Source organism: Dicentrarchus labrax, unplaced genomic scaffold (assembly GCF_905237075.1).
Source record: "Dicentrarchus labrax unplaced genomic scaffold, dlabrax2021, whole genome shotgun sequence".
NCBI lineage: Eukaryota > Metazoa > Chordata > Actinopteri > Moronidae > Dicentrarchus > Dicentrarchus labrax.
Window position 1 is genome coordinate 29,434,643 of NW_026136715.1, and position 22,253 is coordinate 29,456,895.

General features: G+C 41.7%; 2 protein-coding genes and 1 pseudogene across 8 annotated transcripts in view; all 3 read right to left on the reverse strand.

Annotated features, from left to right (window-relative positions):
- LOC127377807 (immunoglobulin superfamily member 21-like) overlaps positions 1 to 11,788 on the reverse strand; it is a 29,863-nt gene extending 18,075 nt beyond the window's left edge. Inside the window, exons 1-2 of one of the 3 annotated variants that reach the window (XM_051426061.1) lie at positions 11,591 to 11,786; positions 10,519 to 10,556 (exon numbers count right to left, since the gene is read on the reverse strand). Coding sequence is in view for 2 of the 3 variants with exons in the window: in XM_051426060.1 (XP_051282020.1) it covers positions 11,591 to 11,654 (64 nt within the window). In the remaining variant the exon portion in view is untranslated. Of the gene's footprint in view, positions 1 to 10,518; positions 10,557 to 11,590 lie in introns of all 3 variants that reach the window. The other 2 variants (XM_051426060.1, XM_051426058.1) reach the window with 2 other exon arrangements.
- Positions 11,789 to 17,862: 6,074 nt separating this feature from the next.
- Positions 17,863 to 19,686, reverse strand: LOC127377837 (mitogen-activated protein kinase 6-like; annotated as a pseudogene).
- LOC127377785 (rho guanine nucleotide exchange factor 10-like protein) overlaps positions 18,785 to 22,253 on the reverse strand; it is a 103,344-nt gene continuing 99,875 nt past the window's right edge. For all 5 annotated transcript variants that reach the window (XM_051425998.1, XM_051425996.1, XM_051425997.1 and 2 more), the window contains one exon: positions 18,785 to 20,599. In XM_051425998.1, the coding sequence (XP_051281958.1) occupies positions 20,040 to 20,599 (560 nt within the window). In that variant the 3' untranslated portion in view covers positions 18,785 to 20,039. The remainder of the gene's footprint in view (positions 20,600 to 22,253) is intronic.

Below are 22,253 nucleotides of genomic sequence, written 5' to 3' on the forward strand. Positions count from 1 at the left end.
ACATACCCACTCAAGTCTGAACTAAGGTCACAGAAAATAAGCAGTCTCAGATCCCAATATGATCAATCAACCAGTATCCTGACCCATTCATTCACTGCCAACAAGCGAGAGAGGTTAGAGCTCAATTCTCTCACTGAACAACTGAAAGTGGGGGCATAAGATATAAGAGGGAAAGAAAGAGAAACTGCAGAACTGTTCAATTGTAAAGATGTGTTGACATTCATTTATTATAAATTTTGTTGAGTCAAGTAAAGATATGAAACAGTTAACAAAGAAAAAGGGAAACTCAAGCTGCTGCTACTCTTTAATTTTGGAAAAATAAAATAAAGTGTTTAATTCTTCCTTATCTAATGAGAGAAGAACATTATATGTATAGTTCAATGGTAAGTGACAATAAATATATATCTTAAATTGTGCTTTATTTCATTTAACAGTCAGTTGCAGACGTTGATACAACTACGAAGCTACTTCAATATGTTCCGGACCTTCACTTGAGGAAATTTTCTCTAACTGGACCTCTTTGAAATTTAGTTGAATACCCCTGTTCTAGGGAGTTGGAGAGAGACATTTTAGACTTAGTAGAGGATGTGGAAGCAGGACCTGCTGACCCAGAGAATGTAGCGAGTAAAGTAGAGGAACTAATTGAAGTTCTTGGAGTTATTTCTGCACTTTCCGACCAAGATATTGATTATAGAGTGACTGCAGATTTAGAAGAAGTAGTTCAGTAGCGCCAACCAGTGTATCGGAATGTGTTCACTAGCTCTGCATCAATCTATTATCTGGAATTGATTTGCCTTGACTTGATACGCAGGGTAACCAATCAGGCGTTAAGATCCGCCTACCAACTTTGGTGGGCGAGTTTGACAGATAAAATAAAATCACGAAGCACTGCAACGCAGGACCATGAAATAATAAATTAAATTGTGTAATAATTATAAGTGTTTTTTACATAACATGAATCGGTATTATAATTTATTAATGACACATTTAATAACACATTTATGTAATTAATTCAAATTTTAATTAAACAATGACACATTTAAGTAATTAGGACTGTTTTTGAATGTGAAGATGTGTTCATGTTATTGTGTCCACCCCCTGATACTGGAGGGTTTCCATTTATATGCCATAGTTTTTGTGATGGTGATGGAACATGATATGTGAAATTTTGGGGGGTCTCTAAAATACTGACAATATGCTATTTTTGCCATGTATTTCTTTGTGTATTATAAGTGTCATTAAGAATATTGAACTGACTAATATTGAAGTAAGATTCATGCATGAGGGTGATGTAATTTATTTTAAAAATACCTGTTCTTGCCATCAACACTGAAGTGTAGCAGTGCAATATCAAAATATCTGAAAAAAACAACCAAACTTTAACCTTGGAGTCTTGAGTTTTAATATTTAATTTGATTTAAACATCATATAGCTTCAAGAAGGAGCTGCAGAGAGAGGATACAGAATAAACATGATTCTGTCAGACAGGAAAGTACTTTGATAACCATAAAGCAAAAGAGAAAACAAAAAGGAAAAACTGGAAATTGTAGGCTGACCATCAAATAATGTTGGATAGTAATTCACTGTTATCATTAATATGTGGTAAGTACCATGATGAAATTATTAAAACTTCGAACAAACAAAAACATAGTTTGCTGTGTTCACAGTTACAGTGTTTGCTGCACAGACGTTTTGATACTTTGCTCCAGAATTCTTTCCTGACACTTGAATATTTAATATGGACTTTATCCCTTGGAGAGGGTGGGATTAAATTTAGCTGGAATGTACAGCTGTTGCTGCGTTTCTTTATGGCACTCTTTCCTCTTCTGTGATAGATTAGCAGCCAGCATTTGCTGGTGCTATTAAGCGGGTTAATCATTCCACCCATTAAGACCCTGCAAATGTGGAACTATGTAGTGAACTAAAAGCTGACCCCTGTCAGCCTAATGGTAAATGGACCTGTACTTGTATAGCGCCTTTCTAGTCTTCTGACCACTCAAAGCGCTTTTACAATACAGCCACATTCACCCTTTCACACACATTCAGCGATGCCCATCGAACAGAAACTAACTCATTTATACACATTCACACTCAGATGCACAACATTCAGTATCTTGCTCAAGGATACTTCGATATGTGGCGGGAGGAGCTGGGGATCAAACCAACAACCTTCCTATTAGTGGACGACCCACTCTTCCTCTGAAGCACAGCCGCCCATATATACACACAGACAGCTCCCACAGCTCACTGCTTACATACACTAATCCCCAGGAGTGACAGTATTTACACCAGGCTGAGGTTTACATGTTGCTGTGCTGTGACCAGTGGGAATAAACGAGTTAATGCAAATTGCAAGTCTTGAACTGCATGATGTATGACACTCCCTTACATAAAAAGCACACGGAAAACACATTTGTCATGTTTATTAAATGCAGAACACCATTTCACATGTAAAAGGCCACACAGACATGGATGATTTATTACACAGGTGAAATTCAAAACCATGCACACAAAAAGTAATGTTCACATGGAAAAAAATGTCACACTTGATGATTCACATATAGACATGTGATTAGACATACTGCATGTATCACATAAGAAATGCAGGACCTCACAAGTGAAATCAAATATTTTTTGCGTGATAATAATATATAATATAGTATACATAATAATACATTTATATATACATTTGGTTGTATTGTGTGAAACAACATTTCACACATAGATTCACATTTTGTTGACACGTGAATTGTTAGATTCTGTATTGCACACTGTGGAAACAACTAAGATTGTAATATCACATGGGTTTCAAATATGAAACACTGACCTACAGTCACATGAGAAAAAAATAATAAAAAAATAAAATAATGAATAATGATTTAGATTACAAATATCCTGGAAATAATCTAAGTTGTCCTGGAAATGTTTGTATTTTAGCCCATCACTCAGATCGCCTGTGTATGTAGTTTGAAACTTGAGATGGGAGATTGACCATCTGGTGACCTGGTGCAGCCAGAACAACCTGGAGCTAAACACTCTAAAAACAGTGGAGATGGTTGTGGACTTTAGAAAGAACCCAGCCCCACCCGCCCCCATCATCCTTTCGCTTCCTGGGTACCATCATCACCCAGGACCTCAAGTCGGAGCTGAACATCAGCTCCCTCGCCACAAAAGCCCAGCAGAGGATGTACTTCCTGCGTCAGCTGGGGAAGTTCAACCTGCCAAAGACGATGATGGTGCACTTCTACACCGCCATCACTGAGTCCATCCTCACCTCATCCATCACCATCAGGTACGCTACTGCCACTGCCAAGGACAAGGGAAGACTGCAGCGCATCATTCGTTCTGCTGAGAAGGTGATCGGCTGCAACCTGCCATCCCTCCAGGACCTGTACGTCTCTAGGACCCTGAGGCGTGCAGGCAAGATTGTGGCTGACCCCTCCCACCCCGGCCACAAACTCTTTGAACCTCTCCCCTCTGGCAGGATACAGTCCATCAGGACCAAAACTTTTCGCCACAAAAACAGTTTCTTCCCGTCTGCAGCTGGCCTCATTAACAAGGCCCGGACCCCCCACTGTCACTGACTCTCATACCCACCCTGTATATATGCATTACATGAATGCACTCCCGTCTTCTGTACAGTTTTCCTACCTTTTCTTATCTTTTATTTATCTATATTTTTTTAAAAAGTACTTTATTCTTGTGTGATTTTTGTGTGACTTGTATATTTTTGTGTTTTATATATTTATATTTTTATTTTTTTGTGTGATTGTATATTTTATATTTCCAGTCAACCTGCACTGAGCTGGACAGATGGCTGAAGGCAGTGGACCGGTCTGGATTGCCAGGGAAGTTCAAAGCTTGGCTATACCAGCATGGCATTCTTCCCAGGATCCTGTAGCCACTCCTCGTCTATGATGTGCCAATCTCGACTGTGGATACCTTAGAGAGGAAGGTCAGCAGCCACCTCAGAAGATGGCTGGGGCTTCCAAAAAGTCTAAGCAGCATCGCACTCTATGGGCACCGCAACAAACTACAACTGCCACTCAAGTCCTTTGAAGAGGAGTTCAAGGTAACGAGAGCCAGGGAAGTGTTGCAATATAGAGACTCAAGTGATCCAATGGTGGCAAATGCTGGAATTGAAGTGAGGACTGGTCGGAAATGGAAGGCCGAGGGGGCGGTTCGACAAACAGAGGCAAGATTACATCACAACAGGCTGGTGGGAGTGGTAACAAGAGGCAGGGCTGGACTAGGTTCCTTCTCAACTCCCCACATTGACACCACCAAAGGGAAGGAAAGGCGCCGCCTAGTCCAGGAGGAAGTGACAGCAGTGGTCGAGGAGGAGAGAACCTGCAGGACAGTGGGAACGAGGCAACAGGGTGCCTGGATGCGATGGGAGAACGCGATCGAGAGGAAGGTGACATGGGCGGAGCTGTGGAAGGCAGAGCCACAGCAGATCAAGTTTCTCATCCAGGTGGTATATGATGTGCTTCCCAGCCCATCAAACCTTCACATATGGGGCAAAGTGGAGTCACCAGCATGTCCACTGTGCTCCAGGCGTGGAACCCTAGAGCATATTCTGAGCTGCTGCTCAAAGGCGCTGGGAGAGGGAAGGTACAGGTGGAGGCATGACCAGGTGCTGAAGGCCATCGCTGAAGCTATTGCTTCAGGAGTCGAGTGGGCCAGGCGCTCCCACCCCTCCAAGCAAGCCATCACCTTCATCAGAGCTGGAGAGCAGTCAGAACCAGCTGCAAAAACATCTGCAGGCATCCTGGCCACTGCGAGGGACTGGCAGCTGTTGGTGGACCTGGAGCAGCAACTCAAGTTCCCCAACCACACTGTGACCACCACCTTAAGACCAGATGTTGTTCTCTTGTCTGAGTCCACCAAGCAAGTGGTTCTGTTAGAGCTAACAGTCCCTTGGGAAGACCGCCTGGAAGAGGCCTTTGAAAGGAAGCTCGCCAAGTACGAGGGACTGGCTAGCGAGTGTCGACCAGCCGGATGGAGAGCAAGGTGTCTCCCAATAGAGGTTGGATGCAGGGGCTTTGCAGCCCGATCCCTGTTCAGAGCCTTCAGTCTGTTAGGCATCGATGGAGTGAGGAGGAGAAAAGCCATCCGCAATACCACCGAAGCGGCAGAGAAAGCCTCAAGATGGCTATGGCTCAAGAGAGGAGATCCATGGGGGCAGAGTAGCTAGATTCGCCAACTGGACACAAGCTGGGGGTCTGATCAGCCCCAGCTGGGTCACCTGGATGAGGGTGTATGATGTTGAAAGACCCGAAACACCCGATGATTCCAGGAACATCACTGAAGATGTGTCCAGTAGCATCAGTAGATGTATTTGCACATATTTTTATTTTTTTGTGTGATTGTATATTTTAAGCACCATTGCACCAAGACAAATTCCTAGTATGTGTAAAAACCTACCTGGCAATAAATCTCATTCTGATTCTGATTCTGATTCTGATTCTGTTGGTCAGATAGACTGTATGACACTTCTAACAGGGTTACCAGATGCAGAATTGAACTGACTTGCAGTGATCTTTCTGGCATTGAGTCTATGTTTTCCAGAGCTGTGAGTGAAATTTTTATCTACATCTATCTTGATATCTACATGAATACCGCTTATTAATAGTGTGGGGTAAACCTGTGTCCGGGAGCTGAACAGCTGCCCTCTGACACATGGACTGGAACCAAAGGCACCTTGCAGAGCATCAGCCTAGCGGTGCTGGGAGGCACTCCGATGCCCTCTGTCATCAAAGTCAGCCCCACCTCCACAACGCTGGTCTGTACTGCATGACGTCAGCCTGCATACAGATTATTTTTCCCATGTTTTTCCTCTTAATCCTCCCTCCAGCTTTTCATCCAAAGAGCCAGCCATTCGCCAAGCTCTGGTCTCTCCACTCACACACAAACAATGTGCACAGAGATTAACACAAATCAGAATAACAATGAAATGATAAAAGAAAACAGCACTTACACATGATAACTGACTCATAATGTCCTCTGTAAACAACAGAAAGCAATCATTTAACTGAGGGAAAGCATATTTTGTAATGAGATTAAGGTTAGTGAAATGAGATACTGAGGAGTGATATCACTGTCCCTGCTCAGTTTAGGTTTGGCTGTGGACTATGGCTGCTTTTGCCCTACTTTAATGTGACAAACATACAAAGGACAATTCAACAGCTTGGCCTTTAAAAAGGGCTGTGCTCTATGAAGAGGTTGATATTCCATGGCTTGTGTTGTCTTTGCTGGAGGACATGAAGCTAGTTTTCCAGCCAAGATCTCCTTTTTTGTAAATTTCTCCCAGTACAGAAGGCAGAGCGTCACTCCACATTCAAACACATCAGCAGTAAGTTGAAAGACAAAAATTGTTCAGCTGCTGCTGCTACAATGTGCATTAGGAATGGAAACAAAAGCTGCTCTGAATGGGAAATACATGAAATTCACCTCATGTTAATACCCATCTTTGATCACAGAGCTCAGCTCTATATTCGGGACAACCACATCTGTCATCTGGCTAACAAGCTGCCAAACTTCAGGCCAAAATCCCTCCTGAAAGACAACGTGTATATGAAATTCCTTTAATCTCCCAAACATCAGGAACTTATTATGATCTTATAATAACCAAAACTTTAAAAATAACTAATTTCATATAAATAAATAATTTAATTTGCTTTCTTCACAGAGATTGACAAAATACATCTCAGTATTTTATTTTTAGTAGGACTTGCAACCCCCTGTGAAGCTTGGGTGACCCCAAGTGGGGGTCCTGACCAAGTTAGGAACAACTGTTCTAATATTCTCAGTACAGAGGTGGAATGAGGAACTGGTTAACCTAGCTTAGCGTAAAGACTGGGGCAGATATAAAAGTATTATTTTGGGGTGGCATGGGTTCGCAGCTGCCACCCCTAAAAAATGCCTGGCCACCACTGCTGCCATCCCAATTTGCTGTCAAATGCTGTCAGATTGAACACATTCATTTCAATTCTATACTAGCAACATTTAAGTAGGCTTAAGTTTATTGGCAAAACACATGTATTTATAGAGATTAGAATGAGAAATGTATTGATTTATAATCCCACATTTAGATATTTCTATTGAATGCTTTGTTGATGAGGCACAGTTATGTTTTTGAGTCAAAATGTCTTAATTTGAGGGGCAAATATTGATATATGTGATTAAATCAGCACATTTTTGAACTAATGAGGAATATTCAGGGGATCAACAATTTTTTCTTTCTTTTTCACCCAAAACCTCAAGTGTGAACCCCTATAGTGATTCTAGAAGAAATCATCTGAATCACACTTCATGACAAACAATAGCTGCGCTATTTCAGTCTGGACCAAAGTGGTGGACGAACCAACTAGCAGACAGACATTGCCGTCTTCAGAACCATGGCTTTAGTGTGGCAACAGTTTGTGGTCTTATAGAGGGTCTGCTGTGCTGGAACTATTTCTTGATAATATATATATCAGTGAGCAGCTGTGGGTGGCTGTGGCTCAGAGGTAGAGCGGGTCGTCCACTAATTGGAAGGTGGTTCGATCCCAGGCTCTTCTCGCTGCATGTCGAAGTATCCTTGAGCAAGATACTGAATCCCAAATTTGTGTATGAGTGTATATGATTGATTAGATTCCTTTCTTGTGAGCAGATGGCACCTTGCAGCCGTTGCCATCAGTGGATGGGTCAGTGTGGCATGTAGTGTACAGCACATTCAGTGGTCGAAAGACTAGAAAGGCGCTCTATAAGTACAGTCCATTTAACTGTAGGTGTATTAATATAAACAGTGTTGGAATTGCACACATTGAATGGAAAACTGAGACACCTACTTCATGTCACCCCTGCATAAGTCAGTGCCCCACTTGTGACATCCCAGTCAAAAAGTATGGAAACTCCCCTGTGTAACATAGCTTAGAAATTAAACACTTCTATGTAAAAAGTATGGGTATTATATCATTATGTATTTAAAAGGGTGAAACTGGACTGTAACTGAAAATTAACTGGAGCAAATAATGTGGCTTAATGTGGATTAATCAGTTAAACAATGAAATACAATTAAAAGCAAGGGCCCTCTAGAGGCCATGGTGTGTATATTCATAATACATCTATTTTTAATTATTAGACAGTACTTTTTGCTTTTCCTAGTTTTTTTTTGTAGTTGTAAAGTGCTGGACAGCACCTGGATACTGGCATTGTTGACTGTCAGTTCTCCATATGCTATCAGTGGAAAGGCTCCAGGCTGCCTCAACTATGTGGTTTCTAGCAGTGGGAGGAGAAACTCATTCATAATCCAAAATCTAGACAGAGGCTCCTAAGATCATAGACAGAAAATCTGTGAATTCTGCTTTGGGATTAACATCTATGCACTTTGTGGTTTGAACAGCCACAAGCGCCACAAGCATTTAATCATTTTTAAGTACAGATTACCTTGAGCAATATGGGTCAGAGTCAAACAATGGGCTTTTTATCCCGGAGAGGAAAAATCTCCAAACAGCATTACATAATTTACTAGATGCTCCTGCTCTGAAGACACATCACCAGGCTGCAGAAACATATGAATTCCATTTGATACAAAATGCATATTTTTTTGCTTTTGGTTATGAGCAGGAGATATGAGAATAGCCCCCGGCTGCTTGATTTGTAGTAACATTACATTAATGCACATTTTCCAAAGCAGAGCAAATGTTTTCAGGTTTTTGATGAGCCACTGGTTTCCATTCACTTCATCATGGCCAGATTAACCCGTTAATGAGCCCTGAGACAAAAGTCCTCCTCCAACCTTAATGCAACTCTGTAACCAAACAGCAATGTGGATATTGGATGATTCTGCAAAACCCTGGATTATAATTTATGACAACATTTTTAAAGGTCCAATGTGTAATATTTAGGAGAATCTATTGGCAGAAATGGAATATAATATTCAGAGGAATGTTTTCATTAGCGTTTAATCACCTGGATATTGACGGTTCGATCCCCGGCTCCTCCTGCTGCGTGTCCTTAAGCAAGATACTAAACCCCAAATTTGCTCCTGCATCGGTGTGTGAATGTGGTTGAATGTTAGTTTCTGTTTGTGATGGCCTTTGCCATTCACTGTATGAATGTGTGTAAATGGGTGAATTTGGCATATAGTGTAAAAGCATTTTGAGTGGTCGGAAGACTAGAAAGGTAAGTCCATTTGCCATATAAAAATTCTTGTCTTTTTGTTACTTCAGAATAGTTGAAATTCTTTTTTTCCAATTAAACGTTTATTATACATTTAATTGATGTGTGTATGAATCATTACAGGCACTATTTATAAGTCAAGAACTTAGGCACCTCTAGATTGAGACTCAATTAATTTGGCTATAATTCCCCTTTTTGAAGGGTGGTGCCATATACAACACTAAAAATCTAAATGTCTATATACCAGACCTATGCTATTTTTTTGAGTTATGTACTACTGTGGTTTTAAAAAATGCAACTGCACCACTAAATGTCACTAAATTCTACACACTGGACTTTTAATTACTCCCTGTAGAAAGTAATTTGTTACACTGCCTGTTACACAGTATTAGGTAATAATGCACAACCCACTGTAGTTGATTTTGTACCTCAATCTTTTCGGATTCCTTAGGAAATTCACAATGAATCAAATTAGCAAAAAACAATTGTCACACAGCAAACCTGGAGCTGCTTTGGCCCCTAAGGTCTGAGCCCTGTAGCAGTTGTCCATTAATCCGGCACTGCATTAAACTATAATATGAAGATCTACTGCAGATTACCCTTACTTCAACTATATAATCCATCACAGTGTGCATCATGTCTGCCTTTACAGTGTCACATTTATTATTTGTAGTAATACATTTATCCACTGCCAACTAAGTAACACACGGTAACTATGACAACTGTGAATATCACTGTGATGGGTTACACAACTCAAGCCAGTTTCAAGTCTGTGCAAATTCAGAAATTAGATTTTCATACTGAATGGAAACCTGTGGCAAAAAAACCTACAAGATGCTTTTCATTATCAGCAGATAAGATTTTCTCAGTTGCTGATGTGACCTTAGACATAGGATCTATAGAATTTCCACCACATTACACAACTCTTGTTCCATGCTAGGGTTAGGTGATGAAACTGCAAGGCTCACCAGAACGGAAACTAAGCATTCACACACAGTCATACAGTCATATGGCCAAACACAAATTGGGGCTCAGTATCTTTCTCAAGGACACCTTGACATGCAGCTGGGGATCGAAACACCGACCTTCCGATTTTTGGACGACCCACTTTACCTCTGAGCCACATGAAAAGACCTGGAAAAAGCCAGTGAGTGGACTTGCAGTTAAGATTAACATTCTACATTTTTACTATACAAAGGTAAAAAATTATCAAAATGATTTGTAATAAATTGGTTAAGAAAATACCCAACTGGTATGTTCCGTATAACACACACATACACACACACACACACACACACACACACACACACACACACACACACACAGACACACACACATTTCTACATTACCAACCTCAGCCTGCACGGCCCAAGAGGGGGGGACCTCTATTTCTGGTCATTAAAAAAAAAAAAAAAGAAATAAGAAATTGCCAAAATGGGACTCTACCTCAAACCTCAAATATTTTTTCTTTCAAAATTTGATAATTTAACTGTAATATTTTCAATACTTAAACATTCCTCTGTGATACAAATATAACAAAAATAATCATGGCTACTTTATTTGAGAATAAATAATTATTTACATGCATTTGTAAAGAATGCAAAGAACACATGCAAGAAGTAACTTTGGCTTCATGCTTGAATATGAAGGCCTGCAGTGATTTTGAATTGTGTTGATTAAACTTTGTTGTGGCTGTTTGCACATCTTCAGGGCATTCATTTTAAACTAATTCATGAATATAGCAAGGTCAGATTAAAGATACTTATTTATTCTTTTCAAATAAGGATAATTTGCAGTCCTAATTTGCTCCTCTGTCTTTATTCATCCATAATTGTGTATTAATGCTGCTTCTATCAGTCTTAACAGTACAAGAGGGGACCTTCTAAGAAAATACATACACACATGCACACACCATTTGATTGACTTCCAGTATAAGTAATGAGTTGGTCTTAGTCAAGCATGAAAAAGTTCATCACACTACTGATAAGAATGATCACCACAAGTGAACACCTTATAGACCACATTGCAAAAATCTCTATTTTACCAAGAAATTTCTGTCTAAAAAAACCTTTCGTAAAACCAGAGAAAAAGTTCTACGAGTGCAGTGATTACATTTCAACCAGTTTCAAATAGAAATCAACTTGTTTGTTAAGAATGAGCGTTTGTGTCTTGGAACAAGAAAGAATAAAGCCAGTTAAAACACTACAACTAACAAAAATCAAATGTGATTATTGATTAGAGGTTGAAACATTTGCATTGGGCAAAATAGTCAATAATCAATAAGGCAGACATCAACAATGCCAAACAAAGAATCATAAAAGCAAGCACATCTCCCCCCCCCCAAAAAAAACTGGCCTACTCTTCTCCTTATTCCCACAGAGCAGAAGTCTGAGAGAAGCTGCTGTTGCCAGTCATGTCCACTTACCAGCTGTTATATTGAGAGTGAGAGCAGAGAAAAGGAGACAGCAGAAGGTGAGAGGACCAGTCATCCTGCTGGGTGCTGCTTCTCAGACCAAACAATGCTCCATCTGTCATCAGAGCAGAGGACGACGGCAGTGTTTGATCTCCCATCCTTCACACTGAGGCTGCCTCACTCTGCCGCTCGGGTTTATAGTCAGAGGATTACAGCTGCTCTCTCTCTCTCACTCTCTCTCTCTGCGCCGCTAACTGTACTTTTTTCTCTCGTTCTCTTTAGCCTGGTGTCTTTGTTTCTCCATCTCCACTTCTCTCTTTTTTGTCTCTTTTACCTCCCTTGTTTCTCTCTCTCTTTAAAGTTTGTTTCATTGTGTGTGAGAGAGCTGCACTCTTCATTAGAGTTCACAATATTGAATAAATAATAAATAAATTATTTGGTCAGTATTGCAACCAAATAATAATATTGCTTTTCCTGCATTGACCAACCTCCATCACCCTGTAGTGCAGGGGTCTCAAACTGCTGCCCCGGGGGACATTTCTCGCCCTCCACCCCCTTCCCTCCAGCTTATGACATGATGTCACAGCAAAATTATCAATATTTCTTTTCTAGTTTTATATCAATTTAAATTACTCCTTCATATACTATACATACTCGAAAACTCATGAAACGCGGCGCACATGTTTGTCGCACATTCAAAAAACTTATATCCACGCGTTCAGTGAATGAAGCTGAATCTACTCATATAAGTCCACTTCCGCCTAAAAATGTTTTCTGCTAGAGTGCAAAATGTCCATAAACTACTTTTTCGTGTTCCTCCTATGCGCATTGTCCGATTCACACAAAATGTTTCATGTAGCATCTGGGGACCATCCTGACAAAAAAAGTACTTGGAAGAATTTTGATATTTCAAAAAATAAGCATGTTATAAGGACTTCCTGTAGATTTTTCGTCAAAAAAGGAAGTGGACCATTTCTCGACATTGGTATGTCCGATTGACGCCAAGCTTGAGTCCATAGTTCCCCATGTCTTCCTTAGGCATCGTGCGCAATTTCAGGCCATGCCACAAGGTGGCGCTCTTTAAAAAGAACCAGTTTATATCTCTATCTATATATCTATATCAGCACGTGTGATTAAAACGAAACTTGGTACGATGCTTGCCCATGGCTCCCTGAGGCTCGCTAAAAAATGTGTCAACAATCTGCCTCTAGGTGGCGCTCTGGTGGCAGGTTATATAACTGTGCAGAGACCGTAATACTTATGAACATGAATTCACAGGGCCTACAGAAAAGCCTTTTGGACCCATACCCCCAAGCCCACGGGAAGTCAGCCATTTTGATTTTGATTTTCACTTTTGCCGAACTTTTCACATTGTATTTGAACATACCATGAGATTTGAACATACCAGAGTTCTGAAATTCCTAAGATGGCGCCCCTGTTTTTGGGGGACCCTCCCCTGCTGAAAGTGCTCTTTTTTCTGTATCTGCTGTTTGTTTACGGAGTGTGTCACCGCTGCAGGTGTATGATCGCCTGACACTTCTTAATATTCGTGAATCTCTGGAAAACTGCCAATTTGGGCTTTGCTGGACACTCAAAGACGCTTCCGCCTTCCCGGGGGTTTACTCTACGGCGTCTTCCTGCTGGTTACCTCGTAAAAGCGCGGGAAGCGGGGGGAGTCCTCATTAAACTGAAAATGTCTCTGGCTTCCTCCCTCCACGATCCCTGTCGTCTACGCTGGATCCTTCACAGACTACAGTGGCTACGATTTGCGGAGTTCCACGGAGTACAGTATCGGTGGCTCCGGCCGGTTCTTCGGACACCGGGGCACTGCCCCGTGTTGTCGGCCAGTGCGGATCTCCCAGCGGGGCTGTGTGCCGGGAAATCTTCGCGCTCAGTCGCTTCTCTTGCCAGACTGACCGATGCTCAGTTCACACGGCCCTGATAAATACCAGATCTCTTACAATAAGACATTTATTTTAAATGACTTTTTACAACACATGATCTGGATTTCCTCCTGTTGACAGAGACCTGGTTGAAACCAGGTGAGGTTTTCGGAGCTCCTCCCTCCCGGCTGTTCTTTCAGCACCCCGCGAGCTGCCGGTGCGGGGCGGTCTGGCCGCTATTTAGGGAGCTTCGTGCCGGATGATAACCGCTAATAATTACTCCGCCGATTGCAGCTGCTCGTGATCGACTTTACCTGCCCTGTGCTGTGTGCACAGTTTATCGCCCACCCAGATTTAATAAGGACTTTCTCCAAGAGTTCTCTGAGTTTTGTCTGAGTTTATCCCAAAGTTTGATAAACTGTTGATCTGTGGAGACTTTAATATTCATGTTTGTTGTGCAGCAAATCAACTGGCCAATGAATTCAAGGCCTTCTAGGTTCTTTTGATCTCATTCAATCTGTTAATGCACCAACACATGGCATGGGCACCTCTTGACCTTGTCATTTCTCATGGGCTTTCAGTTTCCTCAGAGAAATAATCGACACTGCTATCTCGGATCACCTCCTGTTGTTTTGACTTTGCTGCCCCCACCTGCCAATAAGCGTTCCCCAGCGCAGACGCCGCATCTTTACTCCATCACGGCTGAGGGTTTGCTGCTGCCTTCAGAAACTCTCAGTGCTTGATGACTGTGGGCTGGTTCCCCACTTTGTCCGGACAGCCTACTCCCACTTTCTATTCAACATGTTCTGCGATTCTTGACTCTGTTGCCCTTTTCGCATAAAACTACCAAACCAAGTCGATCCCTGGTTAATGATCACACCCGTCTGCTCAGACAACAATGCAGACAGGCTGAACGGCGGTGGAAAAGGATAAACTACATGTATCCCTGGGCTGGTTAAGGGACAGTTTGGCTGCCTATCAGGGCTCTAAAGGAAGCCAAGTCAAATATTTGTCTTCCATTATAGCTACAGTCTCATCATCCAAGACTGCTATTTAATACTATTGATTCTGTCGTTAATCCACGCCCTACTGTCCTGTCTGATGCCTCCACTGCAACCTGTGAAGAGTTTGTGTTTTTTTCACTGATAAAGTGGCATCGTCAGGCAGATATCTGTAATATGAATATGTTCTTGATGATGTCTGTGCTCCTCCGGCACAGACTGCTGCCTTCGGCGGTTTGAGACCATTTTCTGTCTCTTTACTAAGGTGGTTAGTGGCATGAAACCCACAAACTGTCCCTTAGATATTATTCCAGCCAAGTTTTTGAAGGAGGTTCTGAGTTCTGTTGGGTCAAGTCTGCTTGTTTTTATAAACACTTGTCTTAGCTCAGGGTCTGTTCCAGCTGCCTTCAAACACGCTATGGTTAGGCCCCTCCTAAAAAACCGCATCTTGACCCCTCTGTGCTCTCCAATTTTAGACCTGTCTCCCACTTGCCTTTTTTTCCAAGGTTTTAGAAAAGTTGTTTTTATTCAATTACAGACATTTTTGGAGATCAATTCTATTCTTGATAAATTTCGTCTGGTTTTAGATCCCGACATAGCACCGAGTCAGCACTGTTAAGGTGCACAATGATATTGCCTTGTCTGTGGATGCTGGGAATCCTGCTGTGCTTGTGCTGCTGGACCTCCGCAGCCTTTGTCAGTCGACCATGCAGTCCTTGTATCTCGCTTAGGCAGACGTTGGCATCCGTGGCACCGTCTCCAGTGGTTTAGGTCATACCTGGCAAACAGGAGTTTCTCTGTCTCAATTGGTGACCACTGCTCCTCAAATGCATCGCTGCCCTGTGGGGTGCCACAGGGATCTATTCTCGGCCCTATTCTGTTTTCATTGTATATGCTACCTCTGGGATCATTATAAAAACACAACCTGTCTTTTCACTTTTATGCCGATGATTTGCAGATATATTTGCCCATGACACCAAACGAAAACACTGCACTTACTAAACTGCTGGACTGCATCACAGATATAAACAGTGGCTGTCACAGAACTTTTGCACCTAAATGACAGCAAACTGAATGCATTTTGTTTGGTTCACCAGCTAAGTCGAATGCTCTCACCACAAATTCTGGCACTCTGGCCCCTTTTTAAATCACATGTCAAAATCTTGGGGTAACTTTGATACTGGGCTCAAATTTGACAAACAGATTAGCTGGTTGTCGTACGGTTTTTCAGCTCCGTCTTTGGCCAAGTGAGTCTTTTTCAGTGGCAGGATCTTGGAAGGCAATCCATGCTTTTATCAGCTCAAGACTGGACTACTGTAATGCCCTTTACGTCGGCCTCAGTCAGTCCTCATTCTCGTTCCAACTTGTGCGACGCTGCAGCCCGTTTTTAACTAACACGTCCGAGCGAACATTTACTCCTGTGCTGTGTCACCCACTGGCTTCCAGTCCGTTTTGAATTGATTTTAAACTTTTGTTGTTTGTTTTTAACACCATTACGGCTCGGCCCCTCTTACTTGTCAGAGATTTTAACTTTTCGATTGTGGCAGAGCCTTGCGCTCTTCAGGTCGCTTCTGTTAGAAGTCCCTAGGTCCGACTTAAACAGTGGGGCGATCGTTTTTGCTGTCGCTGCTCCTAGACTGTGGAACAAACTGCCCCCTGACATTCGTACCACTACTGATCTCGGCCTTTTTAAATCGAAGCTTAAGACCCACTTTTTAGATTAGCTTTTAATTCTGAATAGGACAGTACTGTCTCTTAGGTGTACTTTTTTCTGTCCTTTCTGTGCATTTCTGGAAGGCTTTTAATACCTGCAGTGCTGCGCACTTTAAATTGTATTTGTATGTTATATATGTGTTATGTACTGTTTCATGGCTCTGTTGTAAAGCACTTTGGGTACCTTTCGGCTATTGTAAAGGGCTATACAAATAAACTTGATTTGATTTGATTTGATACTCCTCATATGGGACTTATCGAATCTACTTCAAACTTGGACGGTACAGTCAAAAAACATTACTGATTAAAATGTGTGCTATTTGTGCATGTACGTTGTGTTGTGTTCTTAATTTGAGAAAGGACCTTAAAGGTAGTGTTGTCTTCAACTTCTTTTATTTGAGAGAATAAGTAAATAACACAGCTGTGGGTCCAATCTGCTTCACTTGAAAGGGCAGCAGGATCAGGCACCATGAGCACAGTCTGCTCCCTCTTTTTATGAGTTTGTTATTTGTCATCCTTTTCTGATTAGTACATGCGTCACTATTTTTATTGGTCCTTATTTTGGCAGAGGCGGTTTCTTTGTATAATTCTGCAATGACCACTGTCCACACTCTGCCAATCACCTCCCAGGCTTGAGGTACTAAAATTTGATCAAAAGGGACAAAGGGTGCGCTTACTTACAGTGGGTGCTACACCAGCTTATTGATTAATGAATTTAATTTTGAGTAAAAGACCAAGGATCAATGTGTTTCTCATTAGAGAGACTATTCTAAAACCTGCAGACAAAGGTCACCAAGATAAACAGGAAGGACCTGTGATTGTGTCAACAGAGTATTTCCCTGCACAATGCCTGTTTTTTTCCACAACCAGTATAACAAACCCTTTGCACATGTTTTATTGTACAAATATCACACAGTTGAAGGGCGTGTCCGCGGCGTTGTGTCGAAGTCAGCCTTTTTTAATTTTTAGTCATTTTTGGCAATTTTTCATGTTTTATTTGAACGAATTCCGCCTAGGGAATATATTGGATACATTTCAAAATTCAAATTGGTCAGTACGATCAAAACAAACTGTAGATGAAAAGTTGCGCTATTTGTGACTGTACGACGAACCGCGTTAAAGTGACGACAAATTGCTCCCGATGCTGTGCATATGTGTGTGAAAGGGCGAATGTGGCATTTAGTACAAAAGCGCTTTGAGTGGTCGGAGGACTAGAAAAGCGCTATACAAGTACAGGTCCACTTACCACTTACCATTCTTCATGTTCATCATCACCATCAGTCACTACTATTAGTGTAGTTGTTGCTACTGTTGTTGCTGTGCACCTTTGTCTCTGTCCCTCTGTCTTTACCTCTCTCTCTCTCTCTCACCCCAACTGGTCGAGGCAGACGGCCACCCAACTAGAGCCAGGGTCTGTCCAAGGTTTCCACCTCTTAAAAGGAAGTTTTTCCTTGCTGCCGTCGCCAAGTGCTTGCTCATTATGGGAACTGTTGGGTGTCTGTAAATCATTTTGTAAATACAGTCTAGACCTGCTCTATTCGAAAAGTGTCCTGAGATAACTTTTGTTATGAATTGGCTGAAATCACACAGTAATGTACTGCATAAGTTAAACATGCTGCAGACGGAGATTCTAAACTCTGAAAACCGTTTTTTTAAAACTGCAAATATTAAAAATCCACACAGTTGGTTTCTCAAATATTCTCAGAATATTTAATGATGAAATAAGACTGTAGCACAGTAAAAAAAAGAACTGGCTAAGATGGGCCAACATCGCAGTTCGCAATTGACAAGTTTAAAGAGACGCGATGCATTTTAGGGGGACTGAGTATGTACAGTACTCACACCCCTTACTCAGAAGTTTTGGCCATTTCTCACATACACAAAATTCACACACTATGCAGTTCAAACACACTACTCAATTTAGCGTCATACTTTGTATGAATAGTAAAGTAGAATGTTGTTTCAAACATTGTTAGTGATAATTCAGAAAAAGGAGAATAATCATATTTCCAAAAATGTTATAGTATTCCTTTAAATGCATATGGAATTAGAATAATCCAGCCTGTTTGATAAAAACATGGCATGTTTATGGGTCAGCTTGTCACATCTGTTTCTGAAAAACGATAGTTAAAAAAAGCCTTAGTAAATCTAGCCCTGAGAGTTTGGCACAATGCAATGGGGAGCATTGCAAACTGGGCCCAATCTGAAAAGTTGATACAGTTTAATGTCATTCTGGATGATCACATCTGGACAAAGAGCTGGAAAAAGTTGTTCTTCATGATGTCCAACATTATTGAATTATATAAAGTTACCATTTATGTTATGCGCCTGTCACAACCAAACCACATTAGGGCTGCAGTAGGTAACTTTTAGAAAAATAAGTTTTTGGCATATTTGCTGAAATTTTCACTACAGTAGTACATGAGACAGATAATCTTTGAAAAAATCAGGTTCCCCCTGGATTTCTTTTTTTTGTTTCTTTGCCAGTAATTTTAATTAGAGACATTTTGTAGAACAGGGGAACCAGTGATTACAAAAAAAAATGATTCCATTATTGTTCTACATGCTACACAATTCACCATGCTTGCCTGGAAAAAATACATCAAAACTCACATTAACTTAACTTTTAATATACCTTTCTCTTGCCTCAATGCAAAGTTTTACATTACATACCATTACATTACGTTCTTAAAACCATAAAACAATTTCTCCACTAGAGACATACTTCACCTATAAATAAAGGACAAAAGAAATAAATGATATTAATTAATTATTTTGGACAATATTGGTGGAAAATGGAAAGACTGAACTTCTTTTAGAACACAACAGAACAATGTGCATACTACCATTAAACAAAGGAACACTTACACACCCATATAGTGCTGATATGAAAATAGAAGTGTGTCCACCTCCTCAATTTTCAATAACCCCACTGAAATAACACATGGTGATAAAATAAATATCGCATATCTGCTAGAAATAAATGATGTTTACTGAATAGAGCAGCAGGCGAGGAGATCTGTACCACTTGGTGACCAGGCCTTCAGAGAGAGGACCCTTGTAAGAGTAGTGGGGGTCCATGAAACGGACCAGCCCAAAGTCCCTGATTTTCAGTACCAGATCCTCTGTGTTGACAAACAGGTTGACAGGCTTGAGGTCACGGTGTAGCACATTTGCAGAGTTGATGTGCTTAAGAAGCTGATGAGCCATGGCCCTTCTCCAGCAGCTGACACAGGTCTGTCTCCATGTACTCCTCTATGATGTAGACTGAGTTGACCTCTGTTAGGGACACCCTATCCTCTGTTAGGCTGCGACCATTTGGGCCCAATGTTTCAAATACCTTGACAATATTGTCATGGTCGAGGCGTCTGATGATCTTGATTTCCCGCAAGGCATGGTTCATACTCTGGGGGTCTGTCAAGATAATTTTCTACACAGCTACGCACTTGTAGCAGTCAGTGTCAACTGCAAAGAACACAAGGCTATTCCCTCCATGTAGCGAGTGCCCAGGTCAAAGCCATGGATGTTCATCAGTGACTCAAACTTCTCTGTTTTTTACGCCAAGCTTCTGCTGTCTCTAATGTTTGGCCTAGTGGATTCTTGTAAATACCCTTGGGAGCAGTAGGAGGAGCCAGAAAAACTTTTTTTTCACAGATTATCTGTCTCATGTAGTACGGTCAGAATATAGTGAAAGGTTCAGCAAATATGACAAAAGATATGATTATAAAAATGACCTACTTCAGCTTTAAGTCATTAAGTGGAACACCAGAAAACCATGAACATGTCAGAGGTGGTCCTTGGCTCATTTGAGTCCACTCATGTGTCCAGAAGCACAATCACTGAGTCAAGTGACATGCTTGTCTGTCATTGGCTGAGAGTAAGAGGGAGCTGCCACACCAGCAGTGTGTTTTCAGTGGAGTCTGAGCAGGTGTCTGCTGTGGTCTGTCCTATCCTGCGGTGTCCTCTGCCACCGGAGACGATGGCTGTTGAAGTGACTTTGCTGCGCCTGGCCTCCCCCTCCTTCCCCAGCTCCACGGGCCGTCCCCTCACCCACACGTCGGGGTCCTCACTCACTTCATAGATGGAACCATCCTCTGGGCTGTGCTCCAGGGAGTCTGTGGGGGCTCTTGGGTTCCCCTGCTCGGGCTGTGCTGACAGCAGCTTCCCAGGAAGCTGGCAGGTGGAGTGGAGGCGGTACTGCAGCAGGAGACGCTTGGGCTTCTCCTCCCTTGATGGAGGAACTTCTGTGTCCTGGTGGTAACTGCTCTGCTCCAACCTGTGAACTCCTCCATCATCAGCTTTACTTTCCTCACTGCCATTGAGGATTGAGTCCCGTCTGAGCAAGTCGGAGGCCAGGGTGCTGGAGGTCGACACCAGGAAGTCCACGGGACCACAGTGAGCATTCAGCGATGACATGCCCTTACCTGAGGGGCACATTGAGTCCACATTGTCATCTTATTTTCAGGGCAATATTGGATCAACTAGCAGGTCTTTGAAGTATTAGAGCAACAGCTAGAACAGCTAGATCTCAAAGACTTCATTAATTTATTTATTTTTTAATATTTATAGACCATTATTACATCAATGGTTTTAAAATCAAGCAGTGGAAGTTAATTCGCTGCCTTAATGACACACACACTCCTAATGAATTACTTGATGCAGAAAGTAAGTAAGTAAGTAAGTAAAGCTTTATTTATATAGCACCTTTTTGACACAGAGATCCAAAGAGAGACGACACATGAGAAAACAAACAAGGAGATCTATAAAAAGGCCTTTAGATGTGGGCCGCTTAAACAGTCCACAGATTCAGTGAATCAGAGTGATTGAAGAAGACTATTCCATAATGTTGGGGCTAAAACAGCAAAGGCACGGTCACTTTTAGTTTTGCAGTTAGTGCGGGGAATGGATAAAAAAAAGCGAGTTCTATCTTACACTGTATGTAGGTCCAGGTGCAGGTAACAGATTCCAAAACTTTGTTTGAATGGAAAATGCAATGTTTTGACCCTGCTCAGGCAAATGGCAAAACATAACAAAGAGTGAAGTATACAGTATACTCTGTATAGGCACAAAATCAAATACCTTTCTAATAATGCAATCCAACTACTGAAATGAAAAAGTATACAATAGCTGCAATACGACCCTGAAAATGTATCATCAAAAGTTTAAATAGTTGCAGTTTTGCAACGTGTCACCCCAAATACTTGATGATGTCTAACACTGTCCCTCCACTGACTACCTCCACCACAGCTCCATGTTTGTATTCTCCAAGTGACTCCCTTCAGTGCAGGACTGTGAAGAATATAGATCTAGAGAGACGTAATGTTCACACTGAGGTTGCATTGCTAAAAATCAGACCTGTATCTGATTTTGGACAACATATGAAAGAGGGCCAGACATATAATGTTGACCACATAATATGTCTTGATTTCATGCCTCCCGGGATGTTAAATTGCCCAGTCACAGGGAACATGCAGTCAGGAGGTGAGCGGGGGGCTGATCACACAGAGACACAAACACGTTGCCTGAAAAAAAATATTGTTTTCCTATGGCCTGGTGTGTGCTCTTCTCTTGCACCGGTTTTTAGACATACATAAAAGTTTTAATATTTTCAACTTTTCAGCACAAGGCACTAAGAGTCAGCGTCAATGTCAGTCCCAGATCAGCCAATCAAGTAAGAGGTAGACTTTACTACTTTACCACATCCTTCCTGTTTTGATGCCAGTTTCATCATATAGAGATGAACATCTGCTTAAGTAAATTTTTTCTGTTAATATAGGCGCACCAGCTATTTTTCCCCCCAATGCTCTTTGCTAAGGAGTTTTTGAAGTGACCGCCCCTGAAGCAACGCATCTCTGTGTGATTGGCCCCTAGGAGAGTGTAGGATCAAAGGAGACCTTAACTGGACTTTTATTGTGACGGGTCACTTCCTGGCACTTCGGCAGTGCACAGGAGGTGAAACTGGCACCTCTCCAGCTACCAGTTCACACTCCATATTGTGGTCTGTGGTACCCTCCGGTTCCCAAGCCAAGTCCCTACACACTGAGCTACCCTAAGATAAGAGCTTGCTTTTTCCTGTGA